Raw genomic sequence first — 21,609 nt, 5'->3', positions numbered from 1 at the left:
TGAAAATATATTTTTGTAGGCTAAACACGTGACTTAAAAAAATTATTAAGGGTGGACGAAAATTTATTAGTCTTGTTGATGTTATAACTGTATTAAAAGGTAGAGTTTTTTGGACTGCACTTTCACTACTGTCTAACTAGCGAAGCCAAGAAGGCATTTAAGACTTCTTCTAGCCTTCTAGCTAGCTTCTGGCCTCGGATTGGAACGCTATATACTAGTATTTCATCGAATTCGGAAGCTGCTGAGCTCTTGAATCACTTCGGCTGATGCTATAAGGAGTGACTAGGCTGAAGGCACCCCACTATGGGAGCTGAGCTTGGGATGTCACTGTCGATAATACCCTTGTAGCATTCCCACACAAAGGGTAACCGAGAGTGCCGCATTTCGACTTGGTTGGTTCCTATTGTTATTACTGCCACTTCAGAAAGCGTCTGCGCTGGGACAAGAAGTGGCGGAAGAAACTCCAGCAACGCTTTTATGTAGTATGATAGGTTGGCTTCACCTGATATAAGGTCCTCTTTTCTAACAAGACCAAATACAGGATCATCAAAATTATGTGTGATGATGGTAAAGCCACGTCATACTTTTTTAAAAAGAAATATGATATTATATCACTGGCATATATAATCTTGCACAGACATTAATTGTGTACATAACCAATGTATTACTGATAAAGTGTAATATAAGTAAATATTGTATTCTCTCTTATCTGTATTGTTAAATGCAATTACGATTCGAGAAACAAGAAAATACGATAACATCTATTTGCTTATTTTTTAATTCATTAGCAGCGTTTGATCTAACTTGAAAAAAAAACATTTTTTTATATTTAAAAAATTAAAAACACGTAAAAGAAATAAAAAAATAAAGGTTCTAACATGTTTATCCATATAAAAAAGTAATAAATATTTTATACTATAAGATTTAGTTGCTGGCTAGAAAAAACTTTTAACATTTTGACACCTCTTTTAAAAAAAAAAACGAAATGAAGAGTCGTGTCAATTTGACATATCTGTCAATGTCATCAAGGGGGAAGACCTGGCGAGGGAAATATGAACGAGTTGCTGCAGAAGCACGGCTGTACCAATGTCTTCACCATCCCCGAGGGTCTCAGAGAGCTGATGTCAGATATCTCTAGAGAAGTAAATCATTTCTATGTATATTCTATCTACAATCTGATTCATCACAATATCTCTGGAACCACAATGCTAAGAGACTTGAAATTTGGTAGGAATATTCCTTTTACTGAGGAGAGATCATCTACTGATTTTATGAAATTCCAATCAAAAAGTTTTTTAGAGGGTCGTTCGTTGAAAAAAATATAGCTCTTGTATGTAAAACTTGGCTGCAATATTTTTAATTATAAAAATAATAAAGATGGATTTTTTGTCATTACTACCAATAAAGGTTGTACTGACGACGTGAAGCGTGAAGCTACGTCTTTGTCTAGTCGAGTCTTTACAATTTGCCAATAAATTATTTTTAAGCAATTTCTTTGGTAAAGCTTACACGCCGGCGGAACTATATTCACATTAAAAGCTCTTTTGGTGCCTAAAATCATAAGTCAGATGTTTTCTCTTACCGACCGCTTTTCTCTGTTTTTTTTTTTCTTTCTACTATAAAGGAAAACACAACAGAACCGTTATATATACGTCAAGTTTTAATGTATTTTTAATTTGTGTATTGCTGGTGTACATAAATTAATAAATTTAGTTTATCGAAGTCCCTTCAGTCCATTCTTTGCCAAATACGGAACAGCTGGTGATTGTATGTAACAAAATTAATTTGATAAAAAAAAATATCGTCAGTGCCTGCTAAGCGTGGCGATTAAAATATATCCCTCCATAGATAATCTTTGGGCGTGGCCTATCCTTGCAGTACGTGATGAAGCCCTATTATTATATCCCCACCAACGTGGTTATAATCATCATTTAAGTCATACTGTTACAAAGCACGAGTTACAGAACCCTCTTAACAATAAACACGGAACCCTAGGATCAAGAAGTGTCGTAAACACGCGTGACCTTGAAGTTATTTATAGATTTTTGTGTACGGTTCTCGGAAATTCTAACCGAGTACTATCTCGAACTTACCATAACCTTACCCGTAGTATGAATAGATGTACTTCTCATGTCGACAGTTCGGTGTTGTTCTTCGAGTTATGATTAAAATCAACGTTTAGTGATAAGTGACTATTTGGTAAGTTATTTGGTCAGTGATTTCTTAAGTGATTTGGAAGCGAAGTTTGGACTAAGCGAAAGTATACTTTGTGCTAAAGTAGGGAGACCATCTGATTTGTGAATAAAAGACTCCTTGTGAACCAGTGGTGTTTTATTTCAAGTCAGAACCCACAGTACGTAACAATATCACGTCTACTATTTGACTTAGACCACCGCCATAGAAATTACGCATTTTTATATGCTATAGAAACTTACACTGCTGAAATTATGTTATACCCTCAACCAGGTCCTCCGTGAACAGCCTAAAAACATATTCGACTTCATCACCAACTACCTGTCGGTGTTGCTTATAACGCGAGAACACGGCGTGATGGCGGTGAAGATACTGGAGGAACTGTGCGACTGCCGACCCTCGGTGTCAGAGCATCTACTTGCTCTTGGACTCGAGAAGGCCACCGCTACAACCCTCGCGCAGATCATGAAAGACGAGTTTGAGAGTCTAGATGCTGATATAGAAAAAGGTACTATAAATATTGGTAGTTTTATGACAAAACTGTACGTGTTATAGTGCTACCGAAACCGCTGTACCACGCCCAAGGTGTGGGGGCGAAGGAGGGGCAGTACCGGCCACACAATTCCATCCGTCCATCGTCGAAGCTCTCGGCGGCACAAGCTCTTTTTTTCTCAATCCCCACCTCACCGGGTTTTTTTCTCAGGCGAGGCACAGCGGTTTCGGAAACGCAAAACTTTATGTGGTCTAAATATTGTGGTTAGCACCGCAGTAAATTAGCTATAATGGAATAACAAGACCTTTCTAATAAAAAGCCTTATTCTATCAATTTAATAGCCACTGAAGTTTATTCTACAGGATGATCGGTTATAGGTATAAGAGTTTTTAAGAAGTGAACGTATAGCTCATTTGTTAGCAAAAAGTTTAGTATTTTTAACCATCCTGAATAAAGTAATCACTTCCAAATAGGTTACATTATATTTTTATCACAATGTATATGTTCCTGCAGATTTTGCACAGCCAGAAGTTATAAACCTATATATATATAAAGGAACAGATAGTAAACAATAAAACAATAAATCTTATTTTTTAAACGTACGTTGATTTACAGTAAATGAGCTTTACATTCACTACTTTAACGATTTTACACTTAACCAATCACCCTGTATGTAAACTGTTTTATTTTTATTACTACTTTTCTAAATCGTATACAAATTAGTATTGTTTAGTATTAACTTTAATTAGTTTGTAACAATTATAATAGTTCGTTACTACTGTTTCTATAAAAATGTAAGTGCACTTAAAATGGATGACAATTTCAGAAAAGATTAAAGAGAGTGATATATTGAAGAAGGTATTGGCTAGCGTCAAACTGGAGGAGGACATGGCGGCGAAGGTTTGCCAGGTAGCCAGGAACGCATACAAAGACTACGTTTACAGGAAGAAACTAATGGAACAGGTGGGTGATGCTGGAATTTGATGAACTGGAATCTTCGAGCACATCATCATTTTAGCCGTAAGACGTTCACCGCTGAACATATTCACTCACGCCACTATATTTCCAATACCGGTCAGAAGCGATCTGAATCTAGAGTCTTATGAGCTTAGATAGTATGTACACCTTGTGAGTGGACTTTCTTCGCTGCCAGTGTGTGGTCTTTGACTCCAGAGCTTTAAGGCTGCCGTCTGTTCTTCGCGCTGATACTGCCATTTCAACTAATCAATCGGCTAGGTTACCTCCTTGGAGCTTCTTCTTTTCAGCCGATTGACGTTCAGTGCAAGGCATAGGCCTCCAACAAAGATCGCCATGATGACCAGTCCTTCGCTGCTAACATTCAGTAACTTTGTCCACCTAGTGGGAGACCTACCCACGCCACGTATACCGGCTCGTGATCGCCACATCGAAAACCTCTTGAATTTCGCAAGCTAAACCTACGGAACACCTCATTCCTAATTCATTAAATCTAACAATAAGGCTTTATGATAATAATATCAAAGAAATTAGAATAAGATAAAGCTTTTATTGTGACAATGAGGAAAAAGTGGAAAAAGAGAGAGAGAGAGGTGATGTATAAAAGAAGAAAACGATAAAAGTACGAAAGAAACTGCGATGGTCATATGGAAAAGGTGAAGTAAATGAAATAACAACTTCCCGAAAAAAAATTATATATATATATACAGTTTTTCCCAAGATAATTTCCCAACGAGAGGTTCCCAATAATACAAGAAGTCATAAAAAATGTAATAATAAGTGTATTAAAAATTATGTTTGTTCCTCTGTTAACCAGAGTACGGTGATGAAGGCCGATGAGCCCTGGCAGATCGCAGCGGAGCGAACACTGGCACTGTACAAGAAGACCAAGCCGTCACTCGACGAGCTCCATAGAGCCACGGAAAGGATTCAGGTGTGTTCCACTAACGTTGGCTATTTCTACCACAGAGATTATCACCGTTGGTGAACATGTGAAGATCAGATTAATTTAGGTTAAAGGTGACTAGTGCGGATGGTAAATGTTGTCTGTCTTTATTGTCAGGAATGTCTTCAGCCAAGTTAGCTATTGATGGATTTTAAGAAATTTTTACTCTCCCCCCCCCCCCCCCTCTGCCTAGGGGAGTAGGCGTTCACTGAGTTCATGAAGCGGGCAGAGGACATACATACAATATATGCAAAAGATATATCACTCTAGCTCGCATTTGTTTATTCTATGCTTAAGATTCAATTTTCAGAGTTAGAGAGAAAGAGATGGGCTTATGTAGCAATTTATACGTAAAAGCGAGAGACGGATTGCTATTGCATGTTTGTATTAAAAATGTAAACTACAGATTTTCGGAACGACAGCATCACACGCGCATTTAGCTTTGCTTTATGACAAAAACAAAATGCTTAATAGGAATATTTCACACGTTTTATTCCGCCTTACTGACTTCTACGTCTGAGCTAAAAGAGCCGAAGATGTAGAGGATATATTTTTAGTCTTACCTGCCTTAATCTCTCTCTAAGCCGTACTGAGCTAAGCGAGTTAAAGATATTAAAGAGAGAGATATATCCTGAGATCTAAAAGATATAAATCAGTCTTTTCTTGTCAGGGATACATTTTGCCCATCTATAGTACCTACATATTCTATTCATAATATATTGAATATATTGTGCCTGAAGTTCCCAACTGTCAGGTTATACCAATGGTACAGTGCACCTGTCCAAGGGCAGGTACATATTTACGTTAGGTATTGCCTCCACCGTCCATCACAGCAGAACACTTAATGGTGAATGTTATGTGCGCGAACGCACTAACTCTCCGAGCTGGTGATGGAGTTGTAAGGTTTACTCTTCCTCTACGTCACCAAGAACGCACTAACGGTTCAATCTTCGCTCGGACACTAGATGAGATAGCTCCAACATTATCGTGATATGTTGCCAGATTTGATGGCACATTCACTTCACAACTCTCATCAGGATATCTATCTTAAACTATACCCGGCTGCTGTTAGTATTTTCTAGCAAATACCTCTGGGCAGGTAAGTACCACAGCTGCAGCAGCTTGATGGCTACCAAATGATTTTCTGTATGAAGACAGACGATTCCGTCTGCTCAAATTCAGAATTTTTTTAAGATTAGTTATATGCTATCATCATAGTGCTATTAGCTTGGTGTTAGCTATTTAATTGTAAAACAGCAAAGCTAATATTAATGAATTACATTCCAGGCTGCTTATAAAGGCTATCATGTACGCAAAAATCTCTTGAAGCATTTGAAGCCGAAGAAGAAGAAGGGTGGACCAAGGGAAGAACTTCCGGGACCACCATTGGACATCGCCGGTTCCAGAGAGATCGACCTTGGTCCAGTTATTGTAAGTTTGTATAAAGAGTAGACATCCACGCAGACCACACAGAGCCGACAATATACATCCAGAGCAGACAAATACGAGTATCTGTCAATCTTCTCGTCAATTTCTAGAACATTCACCCAAAATGAAATTTATTGAAAGTGCTTCTTTCTACACAGCAGTAGAAAATACTTCGGCTTAAATAACTTTTATGTGTGTATTTGCTGATTGCTCTGATTAGTTAAATTTTGACATCACCCCTTATGAGAAACCTATTGGGAAAGTCCTGCGTCATGAAATAGCTGAAATTATGATAAAATAACGAAATCCTTTGCGATGAATTTATACATATGTAATATTGGTAATTTACTAGTTTTAAATCGAAAATCAAATTCAATGTGAGTTATGATGATATAAGATGTTCGTGTAAACTATGGGTTTACAAACATTTAGGAAATAACAAATAGTTCAAAACACAGGTAGTTTATGATACCCGTTTGTCTTTGTACCCACTACCGCTCTATGTAAAGTTTCACGGACCATTTAACCTCTGGTTTAAACTATATTTTAAGTTTCAAGAAACGCTTCAAGTTCAACAATAGAAGTCTATCTGGGTGGAGATTGCTAATATGTTTAAAAGTTTTAAAGAGGTGAATGTATAGTTTAGCAAATATCTTAGAAGCTCACCTACTTTCAGGCAACCTATTTAAAGTGAAGAATGAAGTCATCACTCTGAAATGTTTTGCGTTATTTTCTTATCGTAGAATGCGATAGACAACTTCTGGCAATACAAAGTGTACAGAAACAGATAGTAAACAATAGTTTATACATAGTAGTTTAAATATTATTAATACGTTTTTTTTATTATTATTTCTGTAACCATTAATTTTGGCATACATTCACCCCTTTTAACCTTTATTACCTATGATTTATCAAAATGTAGATAAAACATATCAAAACCGAAAGGGTACAGAGTATATTAAAAATAAAAATTAATCACAGAATATCAAAGTAAACGAAGATGACGTCAATGCGATGTTCGGCGAGCACGACACCGTCAAACTGGGACTGCACTATGATCCCAAGTACGCTTTAACAATGATGCACAATGAGAATTGCAGTTGCATAGAATGCACGGACAACGCACGCAATTTGGCCACCGGTAAAACAAATTATCAAAACACGACAAGTTATATCAGAGGAAGAACGGATTCTACTGCTAATCCAGAAATTCTCGTTGTACAAATGGATACCACTAGAAAAGGTAAATATTCTCATTTAAAAAATGTTTCATCAAAATTTCATTGCAGATCATTTAAGAGTAAAAAGAGGTACTCTATCCTAAATGAAATAAAAGACTCGTGTATTTGTTCCATACGGAACGCTATCACGGAATGCTTGTATTGACACATTTTCTGTGGAAATTGATGCTGTTAGGCTGGGGGCTTTTACAGCTTCATCGGTACTGAGTTCACAGAACGGAGGGATATATTTTTATCAAAAATAAATTATAGCACCCGTATTCCAGTAACACGATGACGAGGAAACAGCTCTACCTGTGTAGAAGTGTGTAGTATAGTTGTGTACGAGGCTTGGTACGGCAGAGTAGACTACACAGCAATCCATGGAAGGACCAGGATCCTCCTGGGGATCGTCCACGCTGTTTGCAATTAAGGGGCGAGGGGCCGCCCTCCGAGATGCAAGATCAGTTGGTGTGCGTGTTTGATCAAAGCTACATGACAAAATCGTTAACATCATTTGAAACATAGTATATGTATATTTTTGGAAAAATTAATTTATTAAAATTGTTGAAGAAATAGGATCATTGATACTTAACAAGTGTTCGCAAAAGTTGAACCCCCTACGATAGCATATTTTAACTTGAAGCTACGGTTCCAAAGGGTGTGACCTTATGAGTTATTTGACAGAAATTAAGTGCAGCTTTGTCAGGAATTGAGTTCGCGGAAACAAGAGTCCGCCAGTTAAAAACTAGAGTTACATTGGGTTTTTCGTTGTGGATTGTCACTTAAAAAACCTTAATTACTTTATTGGAGACAAACAGTAACAAAAGGCAGTAAGAAAGTATAAAATTAGTTACAATTGTTACCTTATAACTATCTCACTAAGAACATTTAATGATTTATAGTCAAACAATGACAAAACAAATAAAAACATTATTAAACAGGTCAAAGATCCAGCGCATTTGGCATATCACACCGCAATAATTACGAGTCACAGCAAGCCGTCAAGTTCCAATGAGGTTTAAATTGTATTGTGTGTACTCAATAATTTCACAATAACCTAGACACCTTAACAGAATTTTTTCCACAAATTCTTGTTTGTTTTGGTCGAATAATAGAGACATGGTAGTGTGTTACAAAACCATAAACAGTTGCCCATAGAAGTGTTACTAACACTACTTACGGAATATTTTACACAGTAATTTTAATTTCGGCAAAGATTAGTTTTTTAAAGGTGATGCTTGTTATTGCATTATAGAATCACGTGACATATCTCAAGGTCGCGGCATAATGCGACCTGGGAATATCCAGAGAGAGGTGCCAGACGATTACGACGATCAGGTCTCAAGGGACGAATGCAAATACGCTGACCACCGCACTGTGGGAACTCCGGCACGCAAGATATCCTTTTCTACGGTAAAAGAAAAGTTTCCTATGGTAAAAGAGTTAGAGACTGTTCATAAATCATCATCATATCAGCCTTTGCTTTACTTAGGTCTCCCCCTGTGACCTTAACAAGTTTATCTGTCTACTTTGGAAAAGGAGGTTGCGTTTGCTGTTCCGTGGTCTTCACTCCAGGAACTTAAAGCTCCAGTGGTCATATGTTCTGCTAGTCTTGTGTCGCGAACTGAACTCGGTTACGTTCGTTATCATGTTATAGGTAATAAATTACGTCATCATCAGTCATCATCATCAATCATCAGATGCATCTAGAAGGGAAATTTCACAGAAATATTATTCTTTATAAATATTGGTTGAATTTGTTTTCGTAGTTTAAAATTGGTATAAATATGAGGTAAGCTTGAAGAATATACACACTTCTACTTCGGACTTCATTTTATTACCTACCGGCCCAAGGAAGGAGTATACAATATCATAGCAAAGCCTCTCTGCCCCTTTGTCGAAATAAATAAAATTAAATAATCCTTTGCAGAGTAGAGGTCAGCTAACAACGGATTTTACGATATTTCATCTACAATTGGCTTTGAGGGGGCGTTTCTTAAACGGGCGGGGAACAGATCGTTACGAATAAAAGATAATCTTATATAACCAATAATAGCCATTCACCATAGGTACCACCTGAACTCATTCCAAATGATTATCCGGATGATGACCAAGAGGTACAAGAAACAATTGAAGAGGTCCTAGATGATGCTGGATCAGAAACGTATATAGAGATCCCGGAAGACATACCGGAAAACATAGGTAAGGTGAAATGAAATTAATGTGTATAATACATTTTTTATAGATGATATACGCATATTGAGTAACGAGTCTGCTAATTTTCTACAAGATTCATTTTGGGGATTCCCGTTTCTCTATAGTACATGTGGAAAGTCCACCTACTACCACTTTTCCACTGTGATGTCCACTTGCATTGTTTAGATGTTAATGCTGCTAGCTCTAGGGCTTTTACAGCTTCGTCTGACAAGAGAACACGGAGCGAAAGGGTCCATGAACTATACTGCGGTGTTTACTTGGAGTCGTGCCAAGCGTTTAGACTTAACGTTTCTGATTTGCACAGTTGGAATATAAACGATTTGCCAGCTTTCTTATTTCTCGAGAATTATAACCCAGGTCTCTTAAGGGTCGATGTGAATAGGTACTTTCTGATTCGTGATTTATCTTTGACCACATGGTTGCTTTTAATCAGATGAGTTGGTGGTCAAACGTGCACAATAAAGCGTTAAAAAAACGTGATTTCAATGTGTATTGTGATGCGGTTTATAATATACACAAAACTGTGGTACAATTCAAACTTGATCAAAACTGGCAGTGCCCGTGGTATGCAGAGTCACTTTTATTACGCCTGAAGCGACACACAAATCTATCTTTTAAACAATATACTTCCATATCTGTAAAAGTTTAAAACACAACGCATTCTACAACATATTATGTTACTTCTCTTTTATTATATAAGATGTAGCATTTTTTTGTAATTCTTTTAGACGCAGATCAGTTAATACTGATCGGTGTTTAAATTTTACAATAATATTTTTTTAAAATATAAAGCAAAAATGTAAAAGAAAATTTGGGTACATTTATTGAAAGGCACTTGTAATCCTACGTAAAGCCGCATGTGGCTCGCGAGCTGTTGGTTCCCCCTGGTACAGAAGGTTATATCAGAACTTTAAGGTTCTGGAAAACAAGTAGATGCGTTGGTATGCATTTAGACGGACTCTTGCAAATGGTTTTTGTGACCAATTTCAGTTCTGAAATAATTCTGAATAGAATGGTCCTAAGTAAATAGATTCTCTACGTGATTTCAAAAGTGTGGAGATTTAAAGAAGAACGAAAGTAAACAACATAGTTCAGCGGATTAGAAAGTTGAAGTGGCAGCGGTGTCAGAGCGAAGAACGGTTGACCGCTCGGGCCTTGTTGAGGTCTTCGTAGGAAGCTGGGTGCAGGATGATTCTTACCGGTCTTTATTTTTTGGTGAAGTCCTGACTTCCTACGACTGGGGTCCCAGGTCTCGGGGTAAATCCAGTCTGGCCAAGCTGATACTAAGTTGGCGTCATGTCCAATACAAACAAGACTTCCTACGACTGAAATGATAATGTTGAATGTTGAAGATTCTAAGCGGTGCTATTGGGAATCTATGGCGGCCTGTGTCAAGCAGTGGACGTCTTGCAGCTGAAATGGTAACTATTTAGTTATTTAACGGCGTCACAGACGATGTAATGATGATAAAGGTATATAAATGAGAATTGGATACTTAACAATTGAAAAATATATATTTTGCTAAATCCAATAAACGAAATATTAATTTTGACGTCGAATTTTCTAGAACACTGTCACATTGAGGCAGATGTGCTCTCTCCAGTTGCATCGGTGTCTTCTATCTCGAGTAACGACATGGACGACCGCGGAAGCTACGAACATCATCACATTTGATAAAGTTTACATTAGATTCTTCATTCTATACATCTCTAATTACAAGATACTTTTAAAAAAACTTTGTCGTATTATCTTCCTCTATTGCCATTATTATCTCATATTCCATACCTGAAAAATTGATTTGCTTTGAAAATTAAACAGTTTTTTGATATATTTTTTGTTTAATTTCGTAGTTATCGTATTGACATGTAATATATTATTGTGATCTTTATCATCATAGGTTGGAAGACACAAATAGCATCTTCTGCCCACCTCATGCGTGGATGTACAACGCTGTGATAGTTAGTTCATGGTCTCCACTCCAGAACCTTGAAGTCTCAGCGGCGATATATTCTGGGCGTTATTTAGCCTGCCCATTGTCACGTCTTCCAAATTCCGCTTGGCTGTGAATGCTGGTTACTTTCCTTTATCTACGGATGTCCTTATTCTCTTAATAAATATCAAAAGTATTTAGATCAACTGCAGTCGATAAAGTTCTTTCGATATATCAGATACAAATGGGTAAATTGTTGTTGTCTATCTCATTTAATATTTAGTATTAAATACTGTTATTTTAGGAGACGTCAACCCATGAGTTGTTTCTTTCGTCACATCTTTCCCAGCACTAATGCTTTCCGAGGTGATGGTAACGCTAGCTAGGTAATAGCAACTGACAACGTCGAAGCTGGGCCCTACCGGGGGCCCTTGAATTGGAATGCTCAAGAAGTATTATCGATTGATAGCCCAGACTGCCCATGGTATCCTGGTAGGAGCCCTTGATCCTGGTCACTATGGAGCGTCCGCCAAAGAGCTCGAAACCTCTCAATTCGGTGAAATTGTAGGCCTGAGCCAGGCTTCCTAAGCAGTCATAATACCATCAAATCATACTTACCAATTATTTAAGTATTACCAATAGGTATAATAAAAATTCTCACAGTGATATAGTAACATCACTACCAAAAGCCATAAGTATCGTGGAACTTAGTCACGACTGGAATTGCGTAAAACGTTTATGAACCGTTGAACATTGTAGAGCAGAGCTTACATCGACAAGTGTTAGATATAGATCTAGAGAAATCTTTTATTCGAGATAGGATTTTGTGTAGCATTTGTAATACTTTTTCCACGGAAATGTAACGCAAATATATATATAATGAGACATGAACGAAAGGGCAGTTTTGGGCGTACATACATATACATACATCACTATACACACATACTTATAATAAAAATACTGTATATACCAGGGTGAATCAAAAAGTTCTTAGAAGTGCATATATATGAAACCTTTTTGGATCAAGTTCAATATTCAAATTAAAGAGTGTCTATCACACTATATTTATGCAGACTGTCACTTGTTTTTGTCAGTTCGTTCGCATGTAATAAATTTTTTTGTGCAACGAGTTGCTAAAAAGTCAAAATTATGGATAAAAGTGAGTTACGTGCGGTGATAAAATATCTCAGTTTGAAAAAAATGTCTACGAAGGAAATTTTTTTGGACATTCAGCAGACATTAGGGGGTTATGCTGTACCCTATTCTACGGTTGCGTACTGGGTGGCTGAATTTAAAAGAGGTAGATCAAGCTGTAAAGATGACCCGCGTTCTGGGCGGCCTTCAACCTCCGTTACAGAAGAAAATGTCAAAAAGGTTGAGAATCTGGTTTTGGAAGACAGAAGAATGACTATAAAACATATAGCTGAGATCCTAAAGATATCTTTTGGTAGCGTTCAATCCATTTTAATTGATTCACTGGGGTTCAAAAAAGTGTCTGCAAGATGGGTGCCACGAATGTTAACCGACGTGTTCCAGCGTGATTAGGATAATTTTTGCCGTCGTCTTGTCACCATGGATGAAACGTGGGTCCACCATTTTGATCCTGAAACTAAAAGACAAAGCATGTCTTGGAAACGACCATCCTCTCCATCCATTAAGAAATTTCGAGTTGCTCCTACCGCTGGCAAAGTTATGGCCTCTGTGTTCTGGGATAGTGAAGGAATCCTTTTTATTGATTACATGCCAAAAGGCCAGACGATTACTGGACCCTATTATGCAAATTTAATCCCGAAAGTGCGTGAAGCGATTAAAGAAAAACGTCGTGGAAAACTGTCGTTGGGCGTGTTGTTCCTTCAAGATAACGCTCCTGCTCATCGATCGGAAGTTGCGCTCAACGCAATCCGCTGTGCTGGCTTCAATTTCCTTGACCACCCACCATATTCTCCGGACTTAGCCCCAAGTGATTTTCACTTATTTCCAAAATTAAAAGAGGAAATTCGTGGAACAAAATTTCACGATAATTTTTTGAGAGTCAAGAAAATAATTTTTTTTCACAAGGAATAAGGAAGTTAGAAACGCGTTATTCTAAATGATAGAGGGAGATTATGTAGAAAAATAAAATATTATTATTTAAATCTTTGCATTTTTTAATATTGATTCCAAGAATTTTTTGATTCACCCTCGTATATATATATATATATATATATATATATATATATATATATATATATATATATATATATATATATATGTAGTATTTATATATATATATATAGAGAGAGAGAAAATATATAAAACTGCCCCCCCCCCTTCATGTCTCATCACCATCCAAAGGTTGTCTGGGTGGTAGAGATCGCGACCGATAAAGGTTTCTATTTTAGTTATTATCTAAGGTGTATAATAAAGTGTTAAAAGATTTATATATTCAGTTCAGCAAGAATTTTCAAAGAATTACACTTAAGATGTTTCCATAGAAAAATCAATTCGACAAATTTGAAATTGGTACTACTCAATATCACCCCTATTTGATACGACTCTTTTTGGAAATACCTTTCGTGTGACCTCTATTCTGGCATTATATGTGTGACATGTACCTTTCTACTGCTGGAACGAGGTCATGAAGTAGTTCTCGGTAAACTCTACCTTTTTAGGAGAGAAATTATTAAAAAAAAAACAAAAGTGAACTTTATTAGGGAACTTACTTTCTGGTTGTAAAATACTTCTGAAGAGATTGTAGAAGAAGAATGCAAGTAAGAAGAAGAAGTAAATTAATAACTTATTTTATCATACCAACGTGTCAAATAATTTGCAATACCAGCTGACAACCCTATAAAGGTAACAATATATCTAGTAGGCTAATTCGAAGCCTTCGTGATTAATCGCTCGTTCCAGTGTTAAAGTGTAGATCATGGAGGATCTGCAACAATCCCAGATCCTGGACAGCTGCAGGCTGGCGTTACCAAATGGACTCAAAGAGCTGATGAGCGACATCACAAGGGAGGTGGGTTACTAAATTTAAATATTTTGGAAAATTAAATATTTTTGCTGTCAATTATAATGGTATATCCTGTCCAAAAATGAATGGTTACAAAAATAGAAAGTAACATAATGATAAAATAGTAATAAAAGCGTTTTAAAATTCGGATTACGAAATTTAAAATTATTTATTGTTCACTATCTGTCCTTTCAGACAGTACGGTCAGAAGTTATTGGACTGTCGCATTCCAATAGAAATAATAAATTAATACACAGTACACATAACGTATTCCAGAGTGATCATTTAATATAGGATGATTAGTAACTGGTGTAAATGTTTTAGTGATCAAAAAGTAAGGTGAAATTGTCAATTATAACGCCCGGGAAGGAAGACAGGATTTTTTATTGCATTGATGGGATTGTCTGTAACATTTGCTAAGCGTCTGTTTGTCAAAATGTTTAATTATCTAAGAGTTTCGCGTGTTTTTGTGTTACAATTTTCTCAAACGCGTCAAGTCTCTATAGCTAAAAATCGCTTAATTTTTTAGTAAAGATGCGTCAAAAACTCAACTCATATTGTTCCGCAACCACCGTATTCGCCTGAATTGGCTTCGTGCGACTTTTGGCTATTCAACAAACTGAAAAGTTCTATGCGGGAATGGCGTTTTGACGCGATTGAGGAAATAAAAACCGAATCTAAGATCTTGAAGGCTATACCGGAAAAGGATTTTCCGAATGTTTCGAGGGCTGAAAAAGGGTTGGCAAAAGCGCGATATACCGAACGGGGGTTGAAGTGGATGACATTGATTTGAAAGAGTAAATAAAGAATTTACATTTTATGAACAAATTCACCTTGTCTAATGGCAAAGGTGTTAGTTGAGTAATTGAGTTTTTCTAATGGATTCAGGCGTTTTGCGGAAGTCTATCCTAAGTAAGAAAAGGACCAATATATAGCTACTTCCGCACATGCAGTAGTAGTCGTGCAATAAAGTGCACCGCTCGCCAGCCCGCTGACAAATGCGCATGCGGCAAACAATGCGAATTACACAACTACCACCGTTAAATCACTCGACACGTGTTTCACCTCTACACGGGGCATCTTCAGGAGTAATGTTACACCGATTAGTGCCAAACACAGTGTGCACTTTATTGCACGACTACTGCTGCGTGGCGGAAGTAACTATATATTCGTCCTTTTCTTTCTTAGGATGGACTTCCGCAAAATAACGCCTGAATCCATTAGATAGTTGATCGTAAAAAATTCACCTTAGTTTTTGATCACACGTTCACCCCTTTAAAGCTTTTACACAAGTAATTAATCATCCTTTCTTTCATCATTATATTTTGACCAATTCTTACAACAATCTTATACTGCTTATATCAAAGGGTCTATCTTATATAGAACCTAGGATCAGTTCTCAGAACTGGGCGGTATTTAAAATGAGGCCTAAATAATAAACATTATTGCAGGTGTTAAGAGCTCGCCCACAGAACCTTTACCAATTCATCGCCGACTACTTGCACGCATTGTTGACAGCTCGAGAGAAGTTATCCATAGCTGCTCAATTATACAAAGATATTCGTAACTCCGACTGCAAGCCGGAATTGGATGACGAACTGAAGCGAATTGGACTAACTGACGAGGAAGTTGCACAAGCAAAAAATATCATAATTGAATATTTACAGAAGGACATAGGTGTTTGGTTTTGTTTGCACTAATTTATTGATCGAATTATTATAGAAATTTTCAGAGTCGTTAAGCTTAAAATGAAACATATCAATTTAATTTTAGCACGCAAAGATTTATTTTTCGTTGAAAAAAGGTAACGAAATTGTTGATTTTACGAGAAACTTCCGAAAACAAAATAAATGTTCTTATCAATTGCGTCATTTTAAGTTGTCTTTTAGAAGGTAGTCTTAAGTGGCGGTGGTCGGGTCATATTGTTCGTGTATTCGATAGCCGTTGGTACCGAATGGTTCTAAAGGCGACCATGAGCTGGTACACGTGGCGAGGGTGTCCCACTAGGTGGAGCAGTGATGCAGTCAAGGTCACGGGTAGCCACTTGATGTTAGCAAGACCAGATATCCTGGCAATCAATCATGGCACATGACTTGCAATGGGCATCTATCGACTGAAAAGAAGTCTCTTAAGAATTATTAAAAACAAAAAATACTTGCAATAAAATGTGTTAATAAATAATTGCTATATATTCATGTAGGCGCTTTTCGTACGAATTTATTATGTTTTAATTAAATATAGCACTACAGCTTGAAGTCGTTAAACAAAATATAACAATATAACTATAATCATAAATAAGAAAAGGACCACTTCCGCACATGCAGTGGTAGTCGTGCAACAAAGTGCACCGCCCGCCTGCCCGCTGATAAATGCGTATACGGCAAACAATGCAAATTACACAACTGCCACCGTTAAACCACTCAACACATGTTTCACCCCTCCACGGGGCATCTTCAGGAGTTACGTTACAGCGATTAGTGCCAAACAGAGTATATAATAATATTTTAAAACTGACAGACTTCATATTTCAAATGGATTCAGGCGTTATTTTGCGGAAGTCCATCCTAACTAAGAAAAGGACAAATATATAGCTACTTCCGCCATGCAGCAGTAGTCGTGCAATAAAGTGTACCGCCCGCCAGCCCGCTGATATATGCGCATGCGGCAAACAATGCGAATTACACAACTACCACCGTTAAATAAATCAAACAAGACGTTATATTCTATGTTATAACTGTATAATTGACATCTGTAGCGTTAATATAAAAACGATTCCTATAGCTGGCTACTACGACCACAATACTTTATTTAAAATTATTCTTGGACGTTCGAATTTAAAATTCGAACGAAGATTTGAATTCGGATGCCGCCAGTAATATGTACGCCAGAGCTAATACGTGAAAAATGTACGCATAAGTTTAGTATTAGATAAATCTTCACACTAATGTTAACCTTTTCAGTGAAAGAAGAAAGTTTATTGTCTAAACTTTTAAAAAGTGATATTGACGCGCATAAGTTGCCAGCCATTCAAAAAGCGGTGCGGCTGGCTTTCAAAAGAAAGCAATTGAAACGAAACACTGCTTTTGAGGTATAGTTTAAAATACATTGTTTTACTTCTTCTTATTAGTTATAGGTAAACCATTTGACTTCTGTCTCACTTTCTCACACTGTCTTCTTTCTGTCTCACACGATGCTACTTGTTTACCTGGAAGAAACCTTTTTACTCTTGACTTGAAGACTCCAAAATTATAGTTAGCTGGTCACAAAGTTATAGTTAGCTGGAAACAACACCGGTATGTTGATCCATTTCTCTGCTGCACCATAAAAGTACCTAAACACTTAGTTTAGGTTGAAAGGATTTCAACAGTGTACGGATGTCGTGAATCCGTGAGTATTGTTGTCTGATGGAAGAAGGCATACTCTTTAAAATACAGTCTGAAGCTTAGCTGGAACCATGGTTGCCAGTGAGCCTCTTTGCTCGTCTCTCTGTGGAGGCCCATAAAATAAACAATTTCACTCGTAATAAATGGGTTTCAAGTAAGAAAAGGACCAATATTTAGCCACTTCCGCACATGCAGTGGTAGTCGTGCAACAAAGTGCACCGCCCGCCAGCTCGCTGATAAATGCGCATGCGGCAAACAATGCGAATTACACAACTACCACCGTTAAATCACTCAACACGTGTTTCACCCCTCCATAGGGCATCTTCAGGAGTTATGTTACACCGATTAGTGCCAAACACAGAGTGTCACTTTGTTGCACGATTACCACTGCATGTGCGGAAGTGGCTAAATATTGGTCCCTTTCTTACTTCGGATGGATTTTCACAAAATAACGCCTGAATCCATTAAATAAATAGGTTCCATCTCATAAAAATACATGATGACAGGTGTATAATCTTTTATCCACATAATCGACATGGAGACATGTAATATCAGATATCAAATGTATCTACTTAAACTTTGAATCGTCTATAAATATCACTTGTGTGCATCGAAAGAATAATTTGTGAAGAGTTTAAACTTTTAATTTTAATCAATCTGTTTTTCTGATGAATGCCTCACTTCAACTTAATATTAAGCAAAGAAGGTCCTAAATGCGTCACAGTCGGATTTTTCGTAATCACTCTCACAAGTCTTTATTATTGTAGTCAGAGAAGAAATAATGAATATTTGTTCTAAGGGTATATCAAGCCAAGACAACGTTGCGACTAGAGCTGCTAAACATACTTTGAAGGTGTACTGGAAGTCTAATCCACCTGACAAACAACATTATCCAAATCCAGAGCAAGAGGTAAAAGTTGTACATCGTGTCTGAGCGAAACATGGGTCGGTGATTTTATGACCTGTCAAACACTTGCCAATTTTAGGAGAATATTTCTTGAAGGTATAAGTAAAACTCGCGTGCATAGGACAGACTGAATTTTATTTGTATTGTATTGTTTCTGTGGTGTTGTTGCTGTTACCCCTAAGGCTTTTACAGCTTCTGTGAACTAAACTAAAAACTAAGGCATTCGGGTTTCTGAACTAACATTAGACATTCTGATGGAGAATAAGACAGATGAGGGTTTTTTGGTCAAATCTGTGTTGTTGTCTGTATAATGAGTGTGGAGTGAAGATAGGAGGTCAGCGTGGACAAATTGGTAATCTAAGGAAGAATACTGATCCTACTTCGGATCGCCTATGCTGTGCTGACGCCGTTTACGTGACGGACGGTAGAGAGTGTTATATCTGAGTTGTCAGGAAAGTGTAAAGACGATCCCTTGTCTTTTGTTAGGATTAACTTCTATGCGTTATTTACGAAAGCATTCACCTAAGCAATTGGCTGCGCGTTGGAAGTGGCGCGTGAGAATAGATGCTTGCGTGCCCGTGGTGAAAAGCGCAGTATCGTCCACGAAAAGGGCTAGGTTGATATTAGGATCGACGGGAAAATCGCTTATGTAAATATGCAGGGATAGGCAAGAGCCTTGAGAGACGCCCGTCCTGATGGGGCGGGGAGAATTTTGTTTGCCGAGATACCGCATTTATACCAAATCTTAAAGCTACGTTCCCACCACACCACACCCAACCAACCACATTCCCCACTTACAAGACTAATCTGAACATTGCTTATATTTTATTAATATCTACTTAAAAACTTTACTTTAAATAGTAATTGATCTTTGCAAGTTGTTTATCTTCCAACGTCCTTTTTCAAAATATTAAAACCAAATATCGTGTAATATTTTTAAAAAATCCACATGTGAAATGTGTACAATTTGTCAAATGGAAATCTTTCAATACGAACTTTTTAGATCATTTTAATAATTTATAATTAAAAAAGTGATCCAAAAAGTGAATTATTTTGGAAATACTGTTTTAGAACATCTATAAAATTTTCGCATTTTATTTAAATTCATTCTTTCGTTTTTTTACAGACGCCATATTGGGAGCATGATGAAAATTGGCGGGAAGACAACTGTCACAAAACGAAAACGTCATCGACGGATAGTTCCGAGGATATATTTAAACACATCAAATATGAAGGAGGCGTGAGTCCATTTGACATATTTTATCTTTACAATGTACTATTTCACAAATTATTATTAAATGGTTTCCATTTCATAATTGCAGATAGAAGATTTGTTCGTATCGAGAAACTGTAAACCATGTAAGTAATAAATGTCTCGTCTTTTTTCTTTATATATAATTATTTTCAACGGTCTGGCTTGGTTACCAAAGGAAAATAACGCTAATCGACTAAGAAAAAGAAATTAAATCCAGTGTCCAAAATTGATTCAGTGAAAGAAATTTTCCCTCAATAGTAAATTCTCGAAACGGCACCACAGAACGCGCTGTAAGATCCCGCGAGGAGTTTCAAATCAAAATCGCAAAACTTACGGTTTTTAAGTCCAAAGACAATTAAATTTTCTCACCAAATCTTTTATTTTAATTGGTGATGTTACTCTAATTATATTTAAGGAAATAACGTTGTCTGCAGGGAATTGAATACTCGAATTTCAATCGTAAATTATGATCTTTTAACATAAAAGTCATAGAGTTATGGGTTGCACCACTCTATGGCTCTATGTTCTATAAGGAGCCCAAAATAATGAAATTCGTTGTTTTAGTCGTCTATCTAATCCTAGACATTAACCCAGCCTACACCGTACATTTAACAACAGGATATTTCGGTTTGGTTTGCCACTTCGACGATTTAAATATTTATTTATTAATAAATGTTGCAAACATGTCGTGGTTGTAATTACTATAAATATTCCAGACAAAGACTGTTCACTAACTTCTTTAGCGGGTTCCTTTGCACCACACCACAAAGCATATGGACCTATTTCGCATAATGCACTTATAAATTCACCTGAACATGTAAATTACGAAGATGACAAGCACGCCTGCAAGAGTACCCGAATATCATTTAAACTGAAAGAGAAACAAATGCAAATAAATACATCTAGTAAAGAAAACGAATCAAACAAAGAAATAAATGTAACTGATGAATTTGATGATGCAAACGAATCAAATGAAGAAATAAATGTAAATGAAGAATTTGATGAAGTAGACGAATCGAATAAAGAAATAAATGTAACTGATGAATTTGATGAAGTAGACGAATTAAATGAAATAAACGTAACAGATGTATCTGATATAGAGAACGAACTAAATGAAGAAATAAATGTAACAAATGCATTAGATGAGGAAATCGAAGTAAATGAAGAAATAATAAATGGAACAGAAGATAATAGGGAAGTTAAAGCAGAAGTAGTAAATATAAAATCAAATAATAATGAGAATTTTGATCTACAAGAGATCGAGTCAGTAGTAGATGAAGCTATGGAAGCTGATAACGTATCAGATGTTTCCATTCGTTAACAACTGTTTGATGTTTATTAAAAGTTTTGATTTATTTTTGTTTAAATAAAAACTAAATGATCTTTCAATAACTTTTATTATGTCTGTCTAAAGTAAAGTCTTAAAAATAGTTATAAACTAATCGTAGGGTTAAACTTAATTTACATATATTTTTTGGTAATAAACGTAGTACAATTTTTCCACATACATAAATGTATAAATATTCATTTAAATCAATTTATTACAAGTTTATCATACAAACGGCTTTATAAATGCTCCGTTTTAAAATATAAACAAACTCTTATACACAGATAACAAAAAGGAAATAAATCTATTAACAAATTGAAAGCTAAAACGAGTATTA

The 21,609-nt window shown here is 36.5% G+C and overlaps 2 protein-coding genes across 2 annotated transcripts; both read left to right on the top strand.

Annotated features, from left to right (window-relative positions):
- Positions 1–1,052: 1,052 nt before the first annotated feature.
- Positions 1,053–11,993, top strand: LOC137923514 (uncharacterized). Its single transcript, XM_068766773.1, has 9 exons — positions 1,053–1,142; positions 2,467–2,701; positions 3,513–3,649; positions 4,479–4,595; positions 5,895–6,038; positions 7,017–7,278; positions 8,514–8,671; positions 9,328–9,460; positions 11,875–11,993. Exons 1-9 carry the CDS (start codon positions 1,053–1,055, stop codon positions 11,991–11,993), a joined length of 1,395 nt encoding a protein of 464 aa, XP_068622874.1.
- A 2,320-nt stretch (positions 11,994–14,313) lies between these two features.
- LOC137923512 (uncharacterized protein PF3D7_1120000-like) lies at positions 14,314–21,266 on the top strand. Its single transcript, XM_068766772.1, has 6 exons — positions 14,314–14,406; positions 15,852–16,077; positions 18,551–18,693; positions 19,817–19,930; positions 20,013–20,049; positions 20,662–21,266. The coding sequence occupies exons 1-6, from the start codon at positions 14,314–14,316 to the stop codon at positions 21,264–21,266; spliced, it is 1,218 nt and encodes a 405-aa protein (XP_068622873.1).
- Positions 21,267–21,609: the final 343 nt, after the last annotated feature.

The sequence above is a fragment of the Battus philenor genome, unplaced genomic scaffold, assembly GCF_028537555.1.
Source record: "Battus philenor isolate CCGP_79_NKW_IND1 unplaced genomic scaffold, ilBatPhil1.0.hap1 SCAF_21, whole genome shotgun sequence".
In the NCBI taxonomy this organism is placed as follows: domain Eukaryota; kingdom Metazoa; phylum Arthropoda; class Insecta; order Lepidoptera; family Papilionidae; genus Battus; species Battus philenor.
This window is presented reverse-complemented; position numbering and strand designations above follow the sequence as displayed.